Here is a 24,532-nt window from a genome sequence, read left to right as displayed (position 1 = left end):
TGAAGCAACTAAAATATTTTTATTGGTAATTCAGTTTGTTTACACTGTAGCAAACACAAAAGTTGCTATTTTAGTGACCATAAAAAGCAATTATTTTACATGGTTATACACAACAATAAAGAAAAAAATGATTTTACATTTTCATGTAGGTACACACAACATTCCACTGCTAATCACCTGTGTCTTGGTATAGCCAGTACATGTGTCTATTAAAAGCTGTTTGGGATAGTTAAATACCAACAACATATAATGGACACTATGTACTAACACTGTATTTGCATTTGATTTTTCCTAAATGCAGTACCAGTGTATCAGTGCAATTCACCCAGCATGAAACCCACTTCACTCACATAAAGCACTATGTGGGTGGAGTACAGAGAGGATGAGGAGGTGAAAGCCACCCGCTAACTCATGGCCAAAGCACAAAGCTCTTGCGTAGCCCCCATGGGTGGTTGGTATCAAAGGCCAGGGCAGGCTAAGCTTGCTCTACCCCAGGCCATGGCCCTATCCATGTTCCGCCCTGAGGCCCTGCCACTCTTCCTCCCCCCCTCCCCTGAAGCTGGCGGCAGCTCAGCTCTATCTGGCGGTCTGGAGCTTGGGCTTGCCAGCGGCTGGTGCTCAGGCCAGTGGCTTGACCCAGTGCTGGGGCTGGCTGGTGGCCTTGGGCTTGGCCTGGTCAGGGCTGGCTGCAGGCCCCAGCAGATGAAGCACATGCCTGGGGCAGCACATGCTAAGGGGCGGCATTCCGTCCATTCTTGGGGCCGCTCAGTCCGGGTGGCTTTTTTTTTTTTTTTTTTTTTTTGCTTTGGCAGTTCGGGTGGTAAAATGGTAGAGCTGGCCCTGGGCCTGGTCACTGGCTTGGAGTGGCTGGGCTAGGGCTCCTCCTCCTCCTCCACTGGGGGTGGGAGGGCTTCGGGGCTCTAGCTATGGGGAGGGGGTGCTGTGGGCAGACGGGGCAGGGCTGGTGGGTTAGCCTCCCCGAATGGGAGTTCACCCACCGCCCATGGTAGGCCCCTCTGAGGCTGTTAATCTAGCCTAGGGATTGAAATAGAGTTTTAAGTCGCTCTGTGGCCATTGCACAGGGTACCAGGGCTGAGGAATCTAGGATCCTTTCTCTGGCTCCCCGTCATGTTGGCCTGCTATGTCAGGCTCTTCTGGGATAGTGCACAGACCTTTTCCATGGTACCTAATGGTGTACAGGTGCCCCATATGGCTGATAGAGGATACATGAGATGTCTGCCAGCCTAGATCTTTACACCAGAGCCAATTTCACTCCCTTTTACCTCATCACTAATCTAGATAACTCCTCATCCTTGAAAACAAATTTTGCATTTACTATTTATTCAAGGATGATAGGACAGGTAGCAAATTTCAGATGGGTATTTTAAAAGCTCCAAGTGGTGGCCTAACTTCTCTTACGGAAGCCAATAGTTAAACTTCCATTGACTTGCCAACACTGAGCACTCCTGAAAATCCCATCCTTCATATCTTGGTTTCTAGCTAGAACACAGATTCTCTTGTGTTTTCCCTTGTATTTTTTTTTAACCCATGTAAGCAGCAGGTTTTGTTATTACAGGAAAAATATAGTTGCTGGAAAAAATACTGCTTTGTAAATACTGGAAATTAAAAAAAAAAGTTTTCCATTAAGTATATATTATGTTCTGAAAATTAGGCAGTGCACATGCCCTTTGTCTGCAATACCTAAATGTCTGGGCCCATGAGGGTTCAACTTAACAAGGAACTAGTCCAGGAAAAACAAAAAAACATGTTACACAGTTGTAGAATACAACAGCTACATTTCAACAGAAATAAAAATAATATACATGTACAATATTGTAATGATATAGCTTTATGAAAATAACACTGACCAGTATCAAATTTAGGATTTAGTTGGTTACCCATTTTTAATATATGAAATGCATTTCACAGAAATAATTGTTTATTTGCATTAATTCACGTCTCAATGTGAAAATTGATAAAATAAACAGTGTGTTGAACATTCATAATATTTACATGGTACACTAGTCAAATTATTGACTTCTTGTGCACAAGAAAAGAAATTATTTTTACTTCAGAAAACTATTTTTCTACTTTAGGAATTGGCAGAACACATCTTGAATGACTTCTTACTTTGTGTTCTGTTTAAAGAAACAACCCCCCCCCCCATGTATTTCATTCTGTTAAGTGTATGGTAGTTGGGTTTATGGGCAAAGGGTGATGAAAATAGCAAACTAATGATGGAAAACGCCCCCCTCCCCCCCCCGATCCTCAGCTGGTGCAAACAGGCATAACTCCAGTAGTTTCCAATGGAGCAACACCAATTTACAAAAGTTCAAGGTCTGATTCAAACTGTTTTTATCCTGAGAATATCTAAGGCACTTTGTGGACAAGGTGTACGAGGAATTCTTACACTTGACATTTGGAAGGTAGGAAAATTCCTGAGTTTGACCAATACTGTATTATAATAAAGTATGGTATGTGCTGAAAACATTTCTCACTTTCAAAATGTTTTCTGTTGATATTTGTAGGAAAAACTCATGATTTACTGCTTGAAATGTGTTAATTTTTTTGGAGGATCTGCAACAAATCAATTGGAGATGCAAAGCCAAAGAGTCATGCTTTTACTAATCCTAGTATTGGTAACTAGTACTAGCAAAAGATTTAACGCATGAGTTGCTTGGATTAAAATATTTAAAAAGACAAGCATTAGTCTGCCATGCATACACAAAATGTGAACTGCTCCTGGCAATACACATCATGTTTACCACAGGCATCTTTATCTCTCTCTATTCTTATAGGGTCCTGCCCATATTTTAATATTTTACATTTAATTATACTTCACTAAAATATTTACAGAAGTAGAAACTAATCACAAATGCTATTACCACATGGAAAGAAAAAACATTTTATAACAATGTCAAGAATTACCGTATGACGTAGTACTTGCCTTTTAAGTACAGTCTGTGAATATTTTCTTAAAGACCTAGCAGAACTAAATACAATTAGAACCCAAAATGCTCTGTCTACCTCTGGTACATTTTGTACTATCTGCTATATTAAGGGTTCTTTTTCCCAACCATCATTTAGATTGCTTCTGATTTTTCCCATGATAAATCAATTTCATTTGTAATCTCTAGAAAGATAAAGTTGGCTAAACTACAGTTAATTACTTGAAGGCCCAATATTTAAAAGGGATGCTGTAAACTTGATATCTAAACAATTTAAAAAATCATTAATTTCAGTGACTGTGCAGAATTTTTGTGATTCTGCAATCATATTTTCCTCCATTTAAAAATGTTTTTCTCCTCTATTATGTGAAACACTATGTCAAATAACTGGGGAAACAGTGGACTGGACTATTAAAAGTGCTACCACAAATGCATGAAATAAACAAACTGATAAGAGAGAACAATATTTGTAGTGACCTTAAATGTTACTTGTAATAGTAGTAGGTAAAAATATTTAGACAGAAGTGTGATTTTTAACTTGACTGTATCCTGTTAGTATTGTTCTCAGCTAGTAGTAGTGTAACATTCCAGATAAAAGTACTTTTTTGTTTGTTTGTTTGTTTAAACTGTGCTATGAAGTATTTTGGATTTGATTTTTTTAAAAACAATTTAGACACTCAATCTGCTTTACAAATATAATACATTGAGTTATATACAATATTGGCTTTGATCTAACAAAAGATATTGTTTGCTATTTAGTAAGAATTGTGACTCTAGTTCCTAAGGCGCTTATAATGAACACAAATGACTGATATACTGGAAGTGAGGATGGTCTGGAATTGCTGACTCCAAAGAATTTAAGTGCTTTAACAATTAGTTGTTTCTGCTGTTGTTCTTCATGTTTTGCAAGTGGCTAATGATACCATGCATAATTATGAATGTTATGTAACTGTGGGCAATCAATTTTTTATTTACTTTTTGTGCAAACAGAAAACTAGATTTTTCAAAAGTTCTACTGTCTTAATCTATAACAGCAATTGTCAGTCAGACTCAAATAAAGGCACTGAAATTAATTTCAGAGGATCCATTTTTTTATGATGAACTGTACTTATTACTGGAGCGGAAATTATCATATCCATGATCATCAGCTTTGAACTTTAAGCAGGATTGTTTTTCTTCCAGGGACAGCATGTCTTTGGATTGGCACCAGCAACACAAACACGACTGTTTTAAATAAAAGGAATCATCATTTTACATCTTTCTATTATGCACATTTTTGCACAATGCATTGAAATATTGCTATTACCCAGGCTTGACTGAGAAGTTAGGGGCCATTATAACTCTGTTTTACAATGGGAAGAACAAATGCAGCCCCCTATAAGCCTGGATGGAATGTGGCCTGCAATTTTTAATGTATCTGGAAATGGAATGAAAGATGATGTATTTTCATTCTTCCTGCAATCCTTCTTTTAGTTTTATACCTGTGGGTGTTGTAAGACCTGAGTGTACCTCTCACACGTGATTGTGATTTTTACAAAAAATTGTGTGATTTCCCCCCCCCTTTCTCTTTCATCTAAAGGTAGGAAAGTGAAATTTTTCCATTCAGTCCCTCTGCCAATGCAGGATTGGTGTGTGGGAGTTGGGGACAACTTGTAAACTATGAAGAATTCCCTGCCTCATGGAATTTTTCTCTCCCACTGCCCAGCAGTTTCCAAACTCAGGGCCTGATCCTACAAGTCTGTTCTGATGCTGCACGCTCTTAATTTCAATGGGTGGTCCAATAGTGGGGAAAACTTTCAGAATTGGGTCATCATTATAGATAGGACCACAAGAAAGTTGGAGTGTAACACTAAAATCCCATTAAGATGTAATGACAGTTAATATCTGACATTATATTCTCTAGAATCAGAGGAGGGAAATGAGACGAGAGGGTTGTAATTTGTTTGACCAAATGAAATTTCATCAAACCAAAATGTTATGAACAAGGTTTTTTGTTCTGAGAGGGGCAAGGGGAAGAAAAGAGGGAAAGAACTAGAGACCCATGTAAGAATAGCCAGGTGACGAGGGCACTCACATGGGATGTGGGAAACCCAGTAGCTTGGTAATTAGGGCGCTCACTTGCAGAACAGGGATTGAACCTAGGTCGCCCACACTCCAGGTGAGATGCCCTAAATACGTGGCTATTCTGAGGTGGGTTGCTCTCTTTCACACAAAGTTTTTGAAGGTCTCTGTTTTGTTCCACCTTGACATTTTTTGAAACTTTTCATGAAACAGAATTGTTTTCTGGCCAGCCCTAATAATTTGTCTTTGGACTCATGAAGTTTTAAGGCTCATTCTGTATGAGAGAAATAAAGACCAAAAAGTACACTCCTGAACTGCCCTAAGAAAATGATTTATCAACCCACATCAAACTGTTGAGTGAGTTCTTGATCCAGTTCAAAAAAGGCAAATAGACAATAATTTATAGTGCACAAAGGGTGAAATGCAGCATATGAACAAGGTGCATCTTGCAGGATCAGGCCCTATGCAGAATGCCTGTACTAGGCCTATGCATTTTTTAAAGTTCCATTTGAATCTGAAGGGGTAAGTCCTTGCTAAAGTGGCACATGTCCCTCTGCCTGGAATGAATTTCACCCAGAGAGAACGTGTTTTTCTAACGTGGTGAAAAGCAGTCTTAGATGGCTTCTTACCTTAAAGCAGTTTTTGAATCTTTTGCTCACCAAATACAGGGCTATTGGGTTAATGCAGGAATTCAGCGAAGCCATGTTAATACCAATGTAGTCCAATACAAGAAAAAAGCTGTGTGAAAATTAAAATAAATGTGATTCATACACTACTTCCTGATAATGCTTATCGAAGGGTCACAGTTGTAAACATCAGGCTCAACCCTGACATGATTTACTACCAAGTATGGTAACAGTAATGCTGGCAAACTATGTGAATGAGTTATTCAGAGGAAAACATTCTGCCTCATAGCACATTTTTGGATAGTAGGACTCATTCTTTGTTATGGTGATTACAAAGGGCCTGATCACCCCAACCAGTTGGAGGGAGATGTAGAGGAGAACATCTTCATGAGGTTTATTGGAGATTTATCTCATGGAGATTTATTCCCAGTTGTTCTAATGGGAAGAGAAGAGGAGGCAGGGTTTTTGCCTTCCAGAATCAGTAATAAGGCCCACAAATCCTACAGTATAGATTCCACGGATTAGGGCCACCTGTGTAGAGGCCCCGTGTCCTTGGCATACCTCACCACGACCTTAAAACACAACTGCAATGAAGCTGTCTTGTGGGAACTTCTGCAAAAAGTGGACTCCTCTTTAAGAACTCCCCTTAAAGGGGGAATTGCACTTCTTTCTGCCTTGGACTGCACTAGTTCACTCTCCAGTAGCTCAGGGCAGCAATGAGGGGATGATATGCATCTCCCTGACCCCAAACCCAGCCTATCCTGTCTCTCTGCATGGATCTCTGGACTGGCAGAATGCCCTTTGTAGGTTTCTGGGGAAGCAGGTGGGGGAATGCTGCCACTGAGGCAGACAGACCCCTTCATGTATAGATCCTGAGAATGACATGGTCAGTCTTGAACTTTGAGGTAAGTAAAGGATTGTATTTATCATCAGATCACTGGAGCATTTCTTCTCCTCCCTTCCCCAGAGCCTGTCCATCTAACGGCGCTGGCCTGGTTGCTTAGTAACAGTGCACTCCACAGTCATGGACAGTGTCCCCTCTAATTTTTCCCACTCCTGTGCGGAATGAATTTTGTTATGTGCACCAATATGGTTATATGTTATATACACCAATATGTTACACATCATCTCCATATTGGTGCACATAACAAAATTCATGTGGCAGGGGTGGGGCCAATGGGTTTGGAGTGTGGGAGGGTGAGGTCTCCAGCTGGGGGTGTGGACTCTGGGGTGGGGCCAGGGTTGAGGGGCTCAGGGCTGAGGCAGAGGGTTGGGGGTATTTTCCTTACAAGCCTGTTATCTTATTCAGCCATAACAGTCTTACCTCAAAAGTTCACATCTATTGGGGTCTCTTTGATCATATATAGTGAGCTTCAAAATCCTACTTAGGTGAAGAGGGAGCCAACACAAGGCAAAGACAAGCACCAGACAGAACACAGTTTTGGCCACCTCGCGTCTCTGGAAACAAAATTGAAAGGAACTGGATTAAAGTTTCTCTCTTGATCTTTTATTATTCGCTTCTAAAACCATATGATACCATAGAAGTGCAAAAATAAATATGAATGTGGTACCTAGGTGAAATTCAGTGTCCCCTCTAATTTTTTATATTGATGTGCAGAATGAATTTTGTTATGTGCACCAATACAGAGGTGATGTGTGACACATCACCTTCATATTGGTGCACATAAAAAAATTCATGTGGTGAGGGTGGGGCCGAGGGTTTTGGAGTGTGGGAGGCAGCTCAGGGCTGGGGCAGGTGGTTGGCGTGAGGGCTCTGGCTGGGGGGGGCAGGTTCTGGGGTGGGGCTGGGGATGAGGGGTTTGAGAGGGGGCTCAGGGCTGGGGTAGAGGGTTGGGGTGTGGGGGGATGAGGGCTCTGGCTGTGGGTTTGGGCTCTGGGGTAGGGCTGGGGAAGAGAGGTTCGGGGTGCAGGAGGGGGCTAAGGGTTAGGGCAGAGGGTTAGAGTGCAGGGGGGTGCGGGCTCTGGGATGGGGCCAGGGATGAGGGGTTTGGGGTGCAGGTTGCCCTGGGGCTGCGGTGGGGAGAGAAGACTCTCCCCAGCCCTCTCTCACTGCAGCAGCTCGGGGTGGGGGAGAGGTGCCTCTCCCCGACCGCAGCAGCTCCAGTGGGACTGGGCTGTGCCGAGGGAGGGGTTCCTCTCCCTGGCAGCTCTGGCGGGCCTGGGCCAGGAGAGGGACTCCTCTCCCCCAGCAAGTCCATGGCAGGTCCGGTGCTGGAGCCGGCGGGGTGTGGTGCCTCTCCCCGCCGCTGCAGGTCTGCACTGGGGCCGGCGGGGAGGGGCACCTCTCCTTGCTGCTGCAGGTCCACACTGGGGAAGAGACACCCCTCCCCACTACGGCAGGTCTGTACTGGGGGAGAGACACCCCTCCCCACCGTGGCCCTGAGCCCCTGCGTGAGGCTTAATAGGCAGCTGCGTGGCCGTGCAGCTTACAGGGAACTTAGGTGAAGTTTAGAACATCTTAATTTTTTAAAAATGTTAATTGATTTTGAGATCTTTAACTATTGTAGCTACTATTCACAAATTTTAATCATACCTATAACCTATCTGATCATGGATCAACTGTGAAAATTCAAGGGGTCAATACATAAAATCACTTAAGTTACAGATAGAAAAGAGAGTAGTTATCCAGTCCATCTCCCTTCAAAGTACAGATTGTTTTCATCTGTCTATTATCTAGTGCTTTTTTCTCTGGTCTGGTTTTAAAGAGCTCAAGAGACATAAATTACAAATATATTAATATAGGTGAACCATTGTTATTAACACTAATGACATTGCAAATTCATGTACAAGCTAACAAACAAGAAAGTAAGGATTGCAAATATATTTTATTTTAAAAATGTAGTTTAGGTTTAGTTACTTATGATAATTCTTCATGGTATGCTAGTAAATATTCTGTAATGTGTTTTGCAATGAAGTTTTTTGATAATATGATACCTGACTACAGCACTGCAACGTTGCCAACACTCACAGTTTTATCATGAGTCTCACAATACTTGGTGTCTTTCTTAAATCCCAATTTCTGGAGTCATGTGAATGCATTGCAATCTCAGCTTTCATATAAAAACGTTTCTAGCCCCCATAGTGGCAGGAACAAAAGCTTCAAAATGTGAACCCTACAGGTCATAACCGCAGAAGACGAAAACAACTCATAACTAAGTAAAGTCTCAGGATTTTTAAGACAATCTCATAATTTTTGGGGCCTTACGATTTTTGAACAGTTGGGGTTGGCAATATTACTCATAAACGTCTCCTAAGAAGCAAGGTGGAGACTGCAATTTCAGTGGTGCTTGGATTAATGTAGGTTCTACTGTAATCTCATATAAAACTCAGCAGTGTTTTCATGTGCATATTTTTACCTGTTTTAAGTGGTCATTTAAAGCAATCTGCATTCCACTTTTCTTTCTTAACATCTCGCAGGTCATCAGAGTATAAAAAAGTGCTGTGATGGCCAACGGCAAACAGAAATAAAAGCTAAACAGCCACCAATCTTTAGCTGTCTTGTAAAACTAGGGGGGAAACAATGAGACATGTTAGGAGTTCAGTTTGGGGTGTAGTAAAGAGAACATTTATACATGAACAATGTGCAGCATTTTGCAAGCCTGAATTAGCTATCTGTCAATTCTTATAACAGCACTAATGAGATATAAGTATTATTGTCCCTTTTTACAGACGAGGAAACAGAGAGATTAAGAAATATGCCCAAAGCCACACAATAAGTCAGCAACAGAGTTTCTGTTCACCCTTCTACTAAAGAATGAATTTAATAGCTAATGGAAGTAAAACTTAGTAAGTTTTGTACTTTTAGACTGTTGAGCAAACTAGATACAAGTATTGTTTAAGAGAAAGGACTTGTTTAAAAGAGAAAATATCTTACCTGCATAAAGGATGTTTTTTGTGTGGGATGAAGCATACAGATTCTAAGATGCTTTCCTTTATATTCCATAACAATCATATCAAAACCTATAGCTTCAGGAACAGCTAAAACGACTGACATAACCCAGATCAATACAATTTCAACGGCAGTCCACTTTGGCACTCCAATTCCTTTAATTCGGCTCCAGGAAGCAACTGCTCGATACCTAAATATCAACAGTGGACACTTATTAGATTAAGGGCTAAATTTTGCCCTCTGTTAAACTGATATAAACACATGTCAATGCTGTCATATCCGTTGGATGGAGAGCAGAAGTTGGCCTTATGGGTGTATTTCATATGATCAAAATTACTTTAAAAGAAAATATAGAGTTTGGTAACAATGAAACAGGTCTCACCTATCAATACTGAGGGCACACAAACTTAACACAGTGATGCCCACTGATGCCTTTTGAATGAAGGGCACCAGTTTACACATTTCAACTCCAAAGGGCCAGTCCTCTGCAAGGAGCTGTGAAAAGAAAACACCAGGTATGATTAGCAATTTCAATTTTTATAATTACATGAATGTAACATGAACATTTCTCCAGAATGATTTTCTCTTAGAGGATTTAAGGTTCAATGAGTCCCTTCAGGAAAGGGAACTTGTATATTTGGGAATCACTGCCTTAGAATATATCAACAAGATTTGTATGATCATTATGCAACAGTTCTACCAGGCAATCCAAAGGGTACATCCCCTTGGCAGTCTTGATAGGAGCTATGCTTAGCTGGTCTCAACTGAGCATCTCCTTCTTCTGTTTGAATTAGCATGAACCAGCATTGGAGAACTGGGATCATAGGTGCTGACTCTGTGGGTGCTCCAAGGCTGGAGCACCCATGGGGAAAAAAATGGTGGGTGCTGAGCACCCACTGGCAGCCACCCTTCCGTCCCAGCATCGTCCCCCTGCCACCCTTCCGTCCCAGCATCTTCAGCTCGCTGGTGGTCCTGCCAATCAGAATCTCTCCCGCCCTCCCAGCACCTCCTACCCGCCGTGGAACAGCTGTTCCACGGCATGCAGGAGAGGGTGGGACAGGGAGAAGTGAAGGGCGGGGCGCGCTCGTGGGAGGGCTCCCTCCTTCCCCGGCAAATTAGAATGTTGGTGCTGCTGACTGGGATGTGCATTGAGGGCTCAGCCCTGACCTACTGGAGCCTCAAGGATCCAACACATTATCCCTCTGTTTTAGTGTCTCCGCTTTCATTTTTAATAGTAATCATCCTGCTGGTGGAGAAGGACTTTGGGATATTGCTCCTTATTTGGCTTGAGTGCTCATTGCTTTCCCTCTTGCAAATGCTCAGGACCAATCCCTATTTGGTAGAAATGCAGGAAGTAATCTGAGATGAATCATAACTCAGAAAGTTCTATCACCAGATACAAGTGGTCTTTTGTTGAACATTTCTCCAGTGAGATTGTATATACCACATCTCACACACCATCTCCAAAAGTACATTTAGAATAAGATAACATAGAGATGGTTTTGGATTTTTGTTTTGGTACCTTTCCTGGGTCTCACACTTTGATATATTTTAAATTTCCTGCCAGGTCATACGTGAGAGGATTATTTATGTTGAGTACATCAGTCATAATAAATCTTATGGGCACATTTAGGGTCACTGGGAAGAACAGGCCTACTACATGAATAAATAGCTTATGGATTTAGAGAGCGTTTTCAACATAGCTGAAACTGATGAGCTATTTGCTGCAACTTTAGTTTAACATGACCTGATGTATCTACTAATACCAGTGATTTTCACCCTTCTTTCATTTGTGGACCTCTAAAAAATTTCAAATGGAGGTGTGGGCTCCTTTGGAAATCTTAGACATAGTCTATGGACCCCCAGGAATCCATGGACCGCAGGTTGAAAAACCACTGTTCTATGATAATGACAAACTTTTGCGGATCCTTTTTTGTGGACCCCCGCGGGTCTGTGGACCACAGGTTGAAAACCACTATACTATGCTGTGAGCTGGACTGATGGCCCAGATTTATGTCATAGCATGAGACAAATCTTTCAAAACCTCATTGAAGCAAGTCCATCCATAATAGAGGAAATACCAGAAAGGATAGTGACAAAGGGTGTACAGGAAAAGATACTCTTTGAGATTGGGTAAGTACAGTAGTCATGTTATTGAATCCCTTCTGAACAGGTCTAATATTCATAACTATCTACAAATGTCTTGTGGGCCTCTTGTAGATTGTGATCTACAAGATACAGAAGCACAGGAACACGAAGCAGTCACTGCCAACAAGGAATTACATCCCTCTGTTATTTTTCTCTCTCTCAACTGAGTGCAGAGTTAGGGATGTTTCCTTCAGAACCAGGAATAAATGAAGCATTCTAGTTTGTAAATTTTATGGGAATAGGGGGATTGAATTATTCTTAGCTCAAATCCAGGGTAAACATTATTCAGGAAAATAATGTTTGTACATAACAATATTTATTCTTAGTAAAGTAGAGCTCTAGATGTACTTACTCTACTAAAAGTTTTACACTGTAATAAATAAAATGTTAATAAGATTCAAAATGGAATATTTACAAAAGAGAAGACTGTTTTCCTAAAGGAGATTTTCTTCTACAAACAGTTTGGATATAGGAAGTATATTCCTGGGAATGGGGAAGGAAGAGAAATACAGGTATCTAATTATTTTCATGAGCCAAACTGAAGTGCAAGCAAAAATAATTCATTATATGCCAAGTAGTCTCTGCCAGTACTTTATATTCACCCAGCTTATGTGGGTGATATTTTGAATGCCACATATTTTTTAAAGAATAATACAAAAAAAAAAAAAAAAAAAAAAAAAAAAAAGAGAGGATACTTTACAGAATGATGTAAATCATACCAAAGAACCTAGTTCTCTTAAACATGACTTATCTATATCTAAACCATTAATAGCAAATACATATTCAGAAAGGGTTAGATTGTGTATTTAGGTACAGCCCTGAGCAGGGGGGTAATATGTAATCTGCGCAACTCCAGGAGGAGTCTCAACGGGAATTGTGACTGAGACCTGCTTGTGAGTTATAACTCCTCCCCTGCATCCTCTTTGTTCTGTGGGGGGAGGAGGATGTTAGAAATTTGCTGCTGGAATAAACCAGCAGCAAATTATGATATCCCCCCCATGTTGGCTCAGCTGTGCTGGCCCGCAATTAGGGGGTTGGGGCCGAGGCTCCGTCTATTCCTGTCTTCTTTCTTTGGCAGGATGCTAAGCAGATATGTAGTGCCTGCTTGCTCCTATGTACCTAGACCCAAGCTCTGAATAGCCCACGCAGGAGTGAATATAGCAGGAATTCTTATTCTCTTATACAGGTGGGTAGCCAAAGCTACAAACTAACAGTAATTTACCACTTGGTTTTCAAAACTTCAAAAACCCAGAGCTATGTGCAAAAATGTGCATGCACCTCTGTGCCGAATTCATGAACAAAATTGCACCTCACAATCCATGTACATACATAAATCTGAAAAGGCTAATATATTTCCATCTGATCAGGGCCGGCTTTAGGACTTGCGGGACCCGATTCCGTGGTCTGGGTCTTCGGCATCGGGGGGGGGGGGGGGGGGAGAGGGGGTCCGCTCCGCGTCTTCCGTGGCACTGAAGGACCCCCTGCCACCGAAATGCTGCCGAAGACCCTGGAGTGGCGTCCCCCGCTGCCGAAATGCCGCTGGAGACCCCAGAGCAGACACACACACACCTGCCTGCTGCCGAAATGTCGCCGGAGCGGACCGCCACCGGGTGAGCCTAAGGCGCGGGGCCCTCTTACCTGCGGGACCCGATTCAGGGGAATCAGGGGAATCGGCCTAAAGCCAGCCCTGCATCTGATGTACTGAATACCAAGCTAGATAATGAAGGCAAAGGATTTTTCAGTCTTTCATAGGAACAAGTGTTTCAAATTATAGATTTTGCCAATAAACTATTCTAATGACGGAGATGAATTAAACAATATTTAATTGAAGCACTTGTTTAATATTTTAAGGTTATTAAGATTTATTTAGCTATTGGGAGCTGGGACTTGCTTTTTAGACATATATGGGTTTCTTTTTCTCTAACCAAGATGAGAATGTCTTATTTAGTCTATCTGATGAGAAATGTAAATCTAGTTATGTTCAGCAAATCATTTCTTTTGTTTTAATTTAATTTTCTCTCCGTTTTTAATTCTTGTTTGTGTTAAGATTATTACTCTAAGGGTAATTACATGCAGACACCCCCAAAGAGAAAAGAACCCCATAAACTCTAAGGAGAGGTGTTGAAAGGTAAACAGTTGTGGACCCTACACTCCCCTTGCAGGATTGGACAAGAAGCATGGACAGATGTGTTGGTTCTCAGTGAGTTGTATTGCCATTAGGCACAAACACTAGAGGAGAAGCCAAAAGACTAAGCAGGAGATGAAAATTGGTGTGGGTGTTGGGTCACAGGCATATATGTAATGAGTGAATAAGTGTACAGATAAGCTGAAAAAAACTTTACACTGAATTTACAAAATCTAAATGGGGCCTATTTTTTACAAATATAAATGACAGATTAAGATCCTTGGAAAACGGCATATACACTGCATGGAGAAATTTCCCCTATCTAATAGGTTAGAGACATAGGACCCAATTTTGCATTCACAATTGGGCCTTTGCTACATGGGGAAATTAACCAGAATAATTACTGTGGAATAAATTATTCTGGAATAGCTATTGAAGAACAGCCCCTCATGTGGATACACTATTCCAGAATAAAGTCATTCTTAGGGCTAATCTACACTACTTCTCTACATCAATGCAGCTGCGCTGATGTAGCTGCGTGGATACAGCACGTCTGGTGAAGACTAGGGTTACCATATTGCAGTCCTGGAAAAAGAGGACACTCCAAGGGGCCCTGGCTCCGCCCCAACTCTGCCCCTTCCCCGCCCCGGCCCCACCCAAACTCCGCCCCTTCCCCAAAGTCTCCGCCCCTCCTCTGAACGCTCCGCCCCCTGCTCCTCCCCCTCCCCTGCTTCCCACGAATCAAATGTTTGCCAGAAGCCTGAAACAGGCAGGCAGGCAGCAGGTAAGCTGGGGCAGCAGGGGGTGCGAGGAGGCGCGGCCCAGTCCGGCCCCCCCGGCCGAGCGGCTCCCTCTAGCGGCTGGCCAAGAGGCTCTGGCCCTGGCGGCTCCGGCCCTGGCTGGGGCGCCGGGCTCGGCTCGGGCCCTGGTTCCGGCCGAGTGGCTTTGACCCGGCCCCGGCCGCCGGCCAAGCACCCCCAGCCCTGGTCCCAGTGGCTCGGGCCCGGCTCGGGCCCCGGTTCTGGCCGAGCAGTGCCGGACGGTGGCGGAATCCGAGCTCGCAGCCGCCTCCTCCCGGGCTCCGGCTGCTGCTGCGCTGGGGAGAGTGGCAGGAGCCGGGAAAGTTGGAGCCTGGGGAGGAGGCGGTCCCCTTACCATGCCTCCCTATTTTCCTGGACATGTCTCGCTTTTTGGAAATTCCTCCTGGACGGGGATTTGAGGACCAAAAAGCCGGACATGTCTGGGAAAATCCAGACGTATGGTAACCCCAGTGAAGACATGTTATGCTGACAGGAGAGCACTCTCCCATCAGCATAATTACTCCACCTCAGCGAGAGGCAGAAGCTATGTCAGTAGGAGAGAGTAACTTATGTCACACAGGGGTGGCTTTTTCATACTCCTGAGCGACATAATTTACATCAACTTAAGTGGTAATGGAAACAAGCCTGTACTCTGGGACAGTGTCCATATGGGGGATATTCCAGAATAGCTATTTCAAAATAATTTATTCCACCATAGCTGTTCTGGTCAATTTCCCCGCCTAGACCAGGCCACAGGTAAAACCTCCAATGAGCTCATAAAGAAGCCCATGAGCTGAACAGCTACACTTCAAGCCATTAATTTGCTCTTCTGAAAATATGTATATTATAGAGAAAGCAGCATAAAAATCTAATCTTTGGGGGCATAAGTTTTCCATTCTTGGTCTCTGTCTAGAGCTGAGATTTGCAAAATCTCAACAGAATTGGCGCAGACATTGAAAAGAGTGAAAATACTGTACATTTCCCATTATAGAAAAAAAATTACAACTTTTTCTACAGCTGAAATGACTGGGGGCTAATAGCTGAAATTTGGGATGGTAATAATCCTCACTAAGGGGAAGTATCTTGCCTTGGGGAAGTTGAGAAATACCAAATTGATTATTGCCCAGGCAACCTTAATTTAGGCTCTTTGTGTACATGCACTATGATTTTTAACAACATGATCACATACTAGATTTTCCATATGACCCCCGTGTCTTTCCGTGCACAGACTGGATGAACACAGGGCCAAATTAAAGTTGCACGGCAACCATAAACATGGTGTTTCGTAGCTTTTGAGTGCTAAAATACATCACAGAAAAGAGGATTATCATATACCAGGCCAGACTGAGCTTTGACTCAATGGCTTCTGTAGTAACCCTTGTGGCCCCTTACCTTCGCTGCCCAGGAAGAGCCCCAGGATGTACTTGTGACTCAAGAGTGGCAATTGCTTTTCTACTCTTCCCCTACCCTCGTTTTGGGGGGGAAGTAATCTGTGACAGTTCCTTGCCACGTACAGATTTCCCCCTGCCCCATGTTGGCTCAGTTTTGCCAGCCAGTGCATGATTGGGGAGAGCAGAGTCAAGGCTCCATCCCACCCCACCCACTTGTGATCTGGGAAAGTGGCAGTCATGAAGAGTGAAGGTCCAGGAAGCTGCACAAGAGGCCCCTGGGTGGCCATGGAAGACTAAATCAATAAAATCAAATGGAACGTAATAATATTATTATGTAAGGATAAGAGAATGAATATTACAAACTACTACACACGTGTATTGAAAGTTGTAGAAGAAATTGTATGAGATTATATTATGGTATTTGTGAAATGGTATCTATGTAATTAAACATCATAATGAATATGCACAAGAGGTAGACTTAACATTGTGCATCCAACTGTAAGTCTGGAATCTGTAGACTTTTGGGTGTTCCTCTTCTCAACCTTAATGTTCTCTTGGCATCTTTTTAAAAAATTTATCAATGAGTGCTTATCTGATAGCTGCCATCATAGCCAATGTTGGGGCCTGGCCCAGGAACCTTCAAGGCTAAAAGCATGAGTCTCCATAGCTTGAACTAATGAGCTACAATCTTAGGCTGACAGCTATCAGACTCATCCTCTGTGGATTGAATAAAGAGGGGGATACATAACACTTATTGATCAGTGGGTTATACTTGCACCCAACTGCTCCCATTGGTCCACACTTTAAGTGGCCTTTTGCAGCCGTGTAATTCCCGCAAAATTCTGTGTTTCTGTCATGCTCGTGAACCAGGCAGAAGGGCATCTCCAGAGGGCTCCACCTGGCACTTTGGAAAATGGAAAAGAGATATGGTTGGCACATCACAGTTCCAAAAAGTCAAACTGCTGCATAGGGCAGTGGTAGCCTCCCTGTACTCTGCAGTTGTAGGTCTGCAACCACAGCCTTACTGTTCCCTGGGTCCTTCAAATCTCCCATCTGTATTTTTTGTGCATATTTTCTTGTTTGCTTGATCTGTGCAATGTTTTCCATTTTTCATAATGCCCTTATTTTAAAATACCCCTTACATGTTACTTTGTCTCATAGTTTAGATGATATTTGATTATCTTTAGATAGCTTCAGGATAAGTGATTTGAATTTTCAAGATTGAGGTGTCTGAACTTTTTGGCTTTTTAGGAACTTACTAGACAAGAATATCTCACCCTAACCTCACCAAGCACATCATTAGAAGTAAGCTCCCCAGAAACCAGGACACACCAATTCAAAGCGGCACCAGACCCTACCATAACAACTAATGCAAAACTTGCAGACATATTTCCACTTCTATGATGATCAACATTCCCCACAACACACCTTTTAAGATCCATTGGTCCTACGCCTGCCTATCTCAATATATGGTGTACCTCATTCAGTGCACTAATACCTCAATAACATCTATGTGGGTGAAACCAAACAATTACTCACTCTTGAATGAATTCACACAGAGAAATGCTAAAACACAAAATATCACCTCTGGGCAAACACTTTTCACAAAATGATCACTCCATTTCTGACCTCTCAATCCTCATCCTCAAAGGAAACCTGTGCAACACCTTCAAAAGATGAGCCTGGGAGATTAAATTTATAACTTTACTAGAAACTAAAAATCATGCTCTTAATAAAGACACTGGATTTATGGCATATTACAACAATCTGTAATCCACTAACCACTCTTTTTTGTCCTATGACTGCCAAGGTGTTAACAGGTCACTTTACCTTGAATAGGTTTCAGAGTAGCAGCCGTGTTAGTCTGTATCCTCAAAAAGAACAGGAGTACTTGTGGCAATTTAGAGACTAACAAATTTATTTGAGCATAACCTTTCTTGGGCTACAACCCACTTCATCAGAATGGAACATATAGTAAGAAATATATATACATACAGAGAACATGAAAAGGTGGAAGTAGCCATACCAACTGTAAGAGGCTAATTAATTAAGATGAGGTATTATCAGCAGGAGAAAAAAAACTTTTGTAGTGATAATCAAGATGGTCCATTTTAGACAGTTGACAAGAAGGTGTCAGGATACTTAACATGGGGAAATGGATTCAATATGTGTAATGACCCAGCCACTCCCCGTCTCTATTCAAACCCCAAGTTAATGGTATCTAGTTTGCATATTAATTCAAGCTTGTTGGAGTCTGTTTTTGAAGCTCTTCTGTTGCAAATTTGCCACCTTCAAGTCTGTTACTGAGTGACCAGAGAGGTTGAAGTGTTCTCCTACTGGTTTTTGAATGTTCTGATTCCTGATGTCAGATTTGTGTCCATTTATTCTTTTGCGTAGAGACTGTCCAGTTTGAACTCCGGTTCTTTTAACTACTTATGTTAATCTATTCTAATTTGTATTTAGTGAGTACCTTTCCCAGACCTGAAGAAGAGCTCTGTGTCGCTCCAAAGCTTGGCTCTTTCACCAACAGAAGTTGGTCCAATAAAAGATATAGAACTGAATCACAGAATCACCCACCTTGTCTCTCTAATATCCTGGGACCAACATAGCTACAGCAACACTGCAAACAGTATCTTGAATTCATCGTGCTGAACAGCTCACACAAAATCTGTGCTTTGTGCAAACTCTGAAGTATCTATTGTGGATCTGTCTAGTTCTGCTAGGTACTTTTTTCATACATTAGGATGGTATTTCACTTTCACATTGGCTACTGTAAGCATTATTAAGAAAGCTACTAGCAATGGTAGGGTTTTGAACACAGTAATTTCCTTCACAATATTTTCCAAATAGGTACCCTCTTTGATTGTCACTCTAAAGGTCTGGGTCAATGGTATTATAATTGCTCCAAATCATGAGTTACAACTGAGTTACAACAAATCATGAGTTTGCTTCCTTTACAAAAATGAAATACTTTGCTAGCTTCTACTTTTCTCATTCCACTAGGAGATTTTGATTACAGGTCATTTCACTATAATCTGCCTCAAATGTTACAAGGCTTTTTGGGCTCATCTCTGCAACTGAATTAACTGGATTGTGAAGTTGGTAAACGGACACTGTCAACTCAGATTTGGCACATAATGTAAATTATGTACAATAAGCTTTTACCAAATCTCAGGCCAATAGAAATGTATGTTTCCATTAGCATTCATTGTAAAATTCCATTGGAATCAGTTGTTTTTAAACAAATCAACATTACACTGTGGTGTTTGCAAATGCTGTGGCCACAAGAATCTTAAAGGGAAACTGACTTCAGTGCCCAAGATGAGAGAGGACTGTAAAAAGCATTCAACCACACAAAATAGTGAAGAATAAATTGGATTTTTTGGCTTCTGAGGACAGCGTTATATAGGGGTAGAGGTGTATAGGTAAATGTGTTTATAATATCATTTTAAATATACAGCATCACGTCAGTTTGGGAGCTTGGTTACGATGGATGAGCAGCTCTTTGCAATAGCAGGACCTTTTTGAAGTGACAAGTCATACAGAGGATTAACTTAAAAACCCATCTTTTCAACATAGCATTCCCAAATTAAAATAAGATCCAAGTCCAAAACTTCTAACCTTCTGGTGGGGAAAGGAGTGGAGAGAAGATCTGCTTGTTTACTTTGAGTAATCTCTGTAAAGTGTTCAAAATATTTAGACTATAGCAACTATCTTTTGTATATTCACTGTCCAGCACAATGTGCCCTGATCTTTACTGGAGACTCTGGATGGACTAGTAATAAATATGAATTAATAATCATACCCAACAGTGACCAGGGTAGAATAGAAATATTTGTTTGCACTCTCTTCTATTTTTATTGCAGCTTTATGCAAAAGTCATAAGGATGACAGCAGCACTTGAAGTGCAGGTAGCATAGTCCCACTCAGAACTACAGCCTTTCACTCGCTGCTCTGGGGCAGAGGTGGGAAAGAGAAAGCTGTAGAGGAGATCTCAGGCCAGGCCACTGGGCTTTGGCACAGGGTGAGTTCTTTACAGTGCTAAGGGTGCACCATTCCCCCTCCTAAAATGCAGCTGCAATTTGAGAACCAGGGCCCAGATCCACAGGCAGGTATTTAGGGGAAACATCCACTGATCTGTACCCAAGCCAGTTTTTCTTTGCTTCCTCTCTCTTGAAGGAAGCCTAGAGTCAGCAAAGCACTTAACAGGTTGTTTAATTTTAAGCAGGTGAGTAAACCCACCCCTAATCAACAAGGTAGGTCAATTAGATTATTCATCTGCTTAACATTAAGCACCTGAATCTCCCCGTATTTCATCCCCCGTTGAAATTCACCCTGGTGGATAGGACTAACAGGAACACTTAAGGAATGGGTGCTCTTTTTCCTACCCCTCTACATGGGGGTGACCAAAACCCCTTTCTTGACTGATTAATATTAAATCTAGGGTGATATTTGTCGCTTTGAGACAGCAGGTGTTAATGCCCTTGCACCTTTATTTAAATAAATAAATAAATAAATAAATAAAAGGCTTTAGGACACAATGTGGTCGAGAGGGGGTAACGCTGTTGCTGCCTACATAGCATTTCGTGGAACAACTTCTACCAGCCTCAGCTGTCCGGGGGGGGAGGAGATGTACCTACCCACCCACCTCTGGCCATTCAGCCGGCGAGCCGGTCTACCTGCCAGCGTGGGCGGGTGGCGCTCGGCCGGCGCAGGCTCCCTTACCTTGTACACGTTGACGGGGATGGCGATGGTAATGTGGAGCAGGTCCCCCAGGGCCAGGCTGGCGATCAGGATGTTGGGGCCGTTCCTCATGCACTTGTTCTTGTAGATGATGCGCAGCAGCGTGGAGTTGCCGATGATGCCCAGCACGAACACCAGGCAGGACACCAGCGTGTTGATGTACTTGAACGTTTCCTTCACCTCCGTCTGCCCGGTGCACATGGGCGGAGACAGCGAGCGGGCTCGGCCGGGGTCGCCGGCTCGGCCGCTCCCGGGCACAGCCGAGCTGGACGCGTTGGAGCCGGAGCCCTTGAGCCCGGGCGTGCGGGTCACCGCGGCCCCCCGGGGAAAGCGGGCTATGCTGCGAAACGCCCCGCGGGCGCGGGGACCCCCTCTCCTCCCAGGCGGCGCAGCAGCTGAGCAGCAGCGCGGGAGCGAGGAGGCTCCAGAGGCTGGGTCCGTGCATGCCGCTGCCGGGAGTGGGGCAGAGCCGAGCGGCGCCGGGTCCCACTGCAACGGAGAGACAAGAGACAGGGATCAGCCCGGCCGCGGGTCTCCAGGTGCAGCGCCAGCCCAGCCGCCACCCACCAGATCAGGCTAGCGGCGCCCCCTTGTCTACACTGCAAGCGAGACACCCGCGGCGGGCCCGGGCTGACTCCGGCTCAGGGGAAGGGGCTGGGGCATTGCAGTGTAGACGTTCCGTAGGACCCGCGCCGGATCACAACGGGGGGAGCCCTTCTCCCCGTACTGAGCAAGAGCCGGGAGTGGAACGTTTAACGCGGCTCAGAAAGCCCCCCTCCCCCGCCAAACCGGGCGGAGGCTTTAAACGGAGAGGCGCCAGCCCCCCCCCTTACAAAACGCACCGAGCCCCGCAGAAACCCACTTCCTTTCCTGTCCCGTCCAATGTCCCTTTCAGAGAGCGAGAGCAAGCTGCGCTCCCCCTTCCTTAGTCCGAGGCAGGCGCGCTAGGTGTATGGAAACAGCGAAATACATGCAGTGAAATATCGATTTGCTTTTTAAGCACCGACCTTAGGGGAAACGTCAATTGCAGCTAGCGAAAGGGAAACCCGAGAAACAATCGGAGCGGAGATTCCCACCGCATCGCCCCCCTGCCTTAGCTGCCCCGGCTTGCAGCCCTTACTTACCTCCGTCCCTAGGGAGGGTTACTCTCAGCACCTCCAACTCCTTTATCCGTTCAAAGAAAAGCCCCAAGGTTTGGGTTTTTTTTTCTCCCCAGGGAAGAAAACGCGTGTTCAGTGGCTCGTCCTCAGCTTGCTATAAAAATCTATTTACCTTTCAAATCCTCCCAGCACAAACCGGCTGCCAAGAGCGGGTTCCTGCTTCCCAGAGCTTGCCTGCGATTCAGCACCCGCGCTCTGAAGGACGCTGCCTGGTTAGCAGCAGCTTGGCTCTGCAGCCGCAGGAAGAACTGGCTCCCGCGAAACGACTAAGTGGCTGTCAGCAGCAAAGCAGCCTCTCCTCGCTCTCGGTATGCGCCTAAATCCAGTAAATTAGGCAAATCGGTTTTTTTTTTTAAATTCAGTCACATCTTTCCCATCAATCACTGCCAAACTCCACCCGCTCCCTCCTACAGAGCAACAACCTTTCGTCCTGTCCCTTTGCCAGACTCTGGCTCCCCCAGATGCCTGGAGAGCATCAACAGAAAGTTTCCTGCTAGCAAAGGCACGTAAGGGTCACTGTGGCCAAATCTGCCCGCTAAATGGGCCGGTTAAGTTGTTGATTTCATATTGGTTTTGAGAGTTTTAAAATGATCTGGCCACATTTAAAAAAAAAAAAAAAACCACGAGATAATTCAATGCTTCTAGTCTCCTAGAGTAGAGGTTCTTACAACAAAATTTTGGTGGCCTTGGAGTGCAGCCAGCAACTCTTGCTGGTGGCCAGTCCCATAATTTTTCCTAAAATACTCAACTTTAGGAAAAACAAATAAATATGCACATATACATGTCCCAATCATTGTAATGTATGTAGGATTTTTTTTTTTTTGCAAATTCAATAATAAAAAGAATGTACAGTTGTCTCTATTCTTTACAGACCCTAAGTAGATTAGAAACACAAATAAGGTGCTTTGCACGTTTTTGTCTTGTTTCCTTGTTTTTTCTTTTGCCTTTTTTGGTTGCTTCTTTCTTTAAGACTTGCTAGCTACTGAGTCTCCTGTGAAAAATGATATTAACAAACATATACAAATATCACTTTTCACAACAGACTTACTCAGCCCTGGCAAGCCCAGGGACAAATTAAGCCCAGGATGAGGAGGTGGGTACAGAGACAGCAGGGGGCAGGGGCAAGGCGGCAGTAGGCAAGGGTGATGGGGGGAGCTCGGGGCCAGAGCCTGCCAACGTGCAGCCAGGGAATGGAGCCCAAGGGACAGGGCCTGGGGATGGAGCCTGAAGCCCTGGGGATGGAGCCTGCCACCCAGTGCCCCAGGGCTGAAGCCCAACCCCACTGTCCCTGGATGTGGGGAACTCACTGGCTACCTGTTCCTCCAGCTTGTGTGTCTCCAGAGGGAGGGTGGGGGTGGCAGGGCCCAACCACTGCTGGTGCCCCTGGGGGAGGGGCACTGCTCCTCCTGTCCCCCCGCCCCCATCACCCAGGAGGCTGTGGCCGCATTTGCAAAATGCTGTTGGTGAAACCAAGCAGGTTGTGTTTTTGCAACTGGGTTCTAACATAACCATATTGACAACCCGTCTTAAATATTCATATTTAATATTAAAGGATTAAATACAGTAAAAACTAGTCTGCCAGATTATGGGGCAAAATAATCACACAACTCCTTTTTCTGGGTCTTCGAATGTATCTATCTTGGTCAGTCTTCCTATTTGTGTCTTGGAATGACCTGAGCATGTTGTCAGCCCAATAATAATTTTCTTTTGTGAGATTTTTTTTATTACTAAAAACCATCTCAGATTTCGACTAGTGAAAAGGGGCCACGTTACCACTAGAGGTTTGCCCAAATTCCAGTTTGAGTTTCTGCTGATATTCACTCTGCCTTTTCAGTTGAATATTTTAGCCTTTACTTTTGGTTCTAAATTGCTGTGTAGTATTGTGTGCTATAATAGCTGTCACATGCCCCACATCCAACCCGCCCTCCCCCAGCGGTATCTATTGGTGAAAGTAAGAGCTTAAAGTGATGGGAAGTTTGCCTGAGAGAGAGGAGTGCAGGGCTAGTGCCATAGTTTTTTAAAGCGCTTTGTGGGATGACAGGTGTTATGTATGATGCTGTTCTTATTAAAACCAATTTTATTATGATTTACACTAAGTTACAGCCAGCTAATCTGATTAGCTCTTTGCCAGTTTAGGTAGCTTTAGAGACTGTTCTCAAATAGGGGCTGGAATCACGGGTCTCATTAATAGAGCTTAGGTTTATGCAATGTTTTCTTCCAAAAGTCACAAACAATCTCTGAAAGTTGGAAGGAATGTCATGTTTGGTTAAAGAGACTTCAGTTTAAAAATCCTTTTCTAACATAAGTACTTATTTCTCTAGGATCTCAGTTAAATCACGCCGAAGGCCAAATTCTGTTGTCATCTACACAGCATGTGTGTGTAAACACTGTAATTTACGTAAGTGGCTCATCGCCTTCACGTAAATTATGATGTGTCAGGGAAACACTACATAAATTGAGTTTTTAAAGTCTCCCCATAGTCTGGCTTCAGACTAATTGCTCTGCGTCCCTCTCCACCCCCCCGCCTCTCCTCGCTTCTTCTGCTAATCTAGTACTAGTCTCATTTCTGCCCTTTCACACAACAAATTTGCCACTGTGGGTTAGAGAGCCTTTTCACCGC

The 24,532-nt window shown here is 43.6% G+C and overlaps 1 protein-coding gene across 1 annotated transcript; it reads right to left on the bottom strand.

The window, feature by feature from the left end:
* EDNRB (endothelin receptor type B) lies at positions 1-22,378 on the bottom strand. Its single transcript, XM_005283155.5, is given in 9 exon segments — positions 1-4,172; positions 5,639-5,747; positions 6,960-7,093; positions 9,013-9,162; positions 9,531-9,735; positions 9,928-10,040; positions 20,735-21,073; positions 21,075-21,241; positions 22,025-22,378. Coding segments are annotated over 8 exon segments (1,305 nt in total). The 5' UTR covers positions 21,198-21,241; positions 22,025-22,378; the 3' UTR covers positions 1-4,040.
* Positions 22,379-24,532: the final 2,154 nt, after the last annotated feature.

This window comes from Chrysemys picta, chromosome 1 (genome assembly GCF_011386835.1).
Source record: "Chrysemys picta bellii isolate R12L10 chromosome 1, ASM1138683v2, whole genome shotgun sequence".
Lineage (NCBI taxonomy): Eukaryota > Metazoa > Chordata > Testudines > Emydidae > Chrysemys > Chrysemys picta.
The sequence above is the reverse complement of the archived record's forward strand: the minus strand, read 5'-3'. Positions and strand labels throughout refer to the sequence as shown.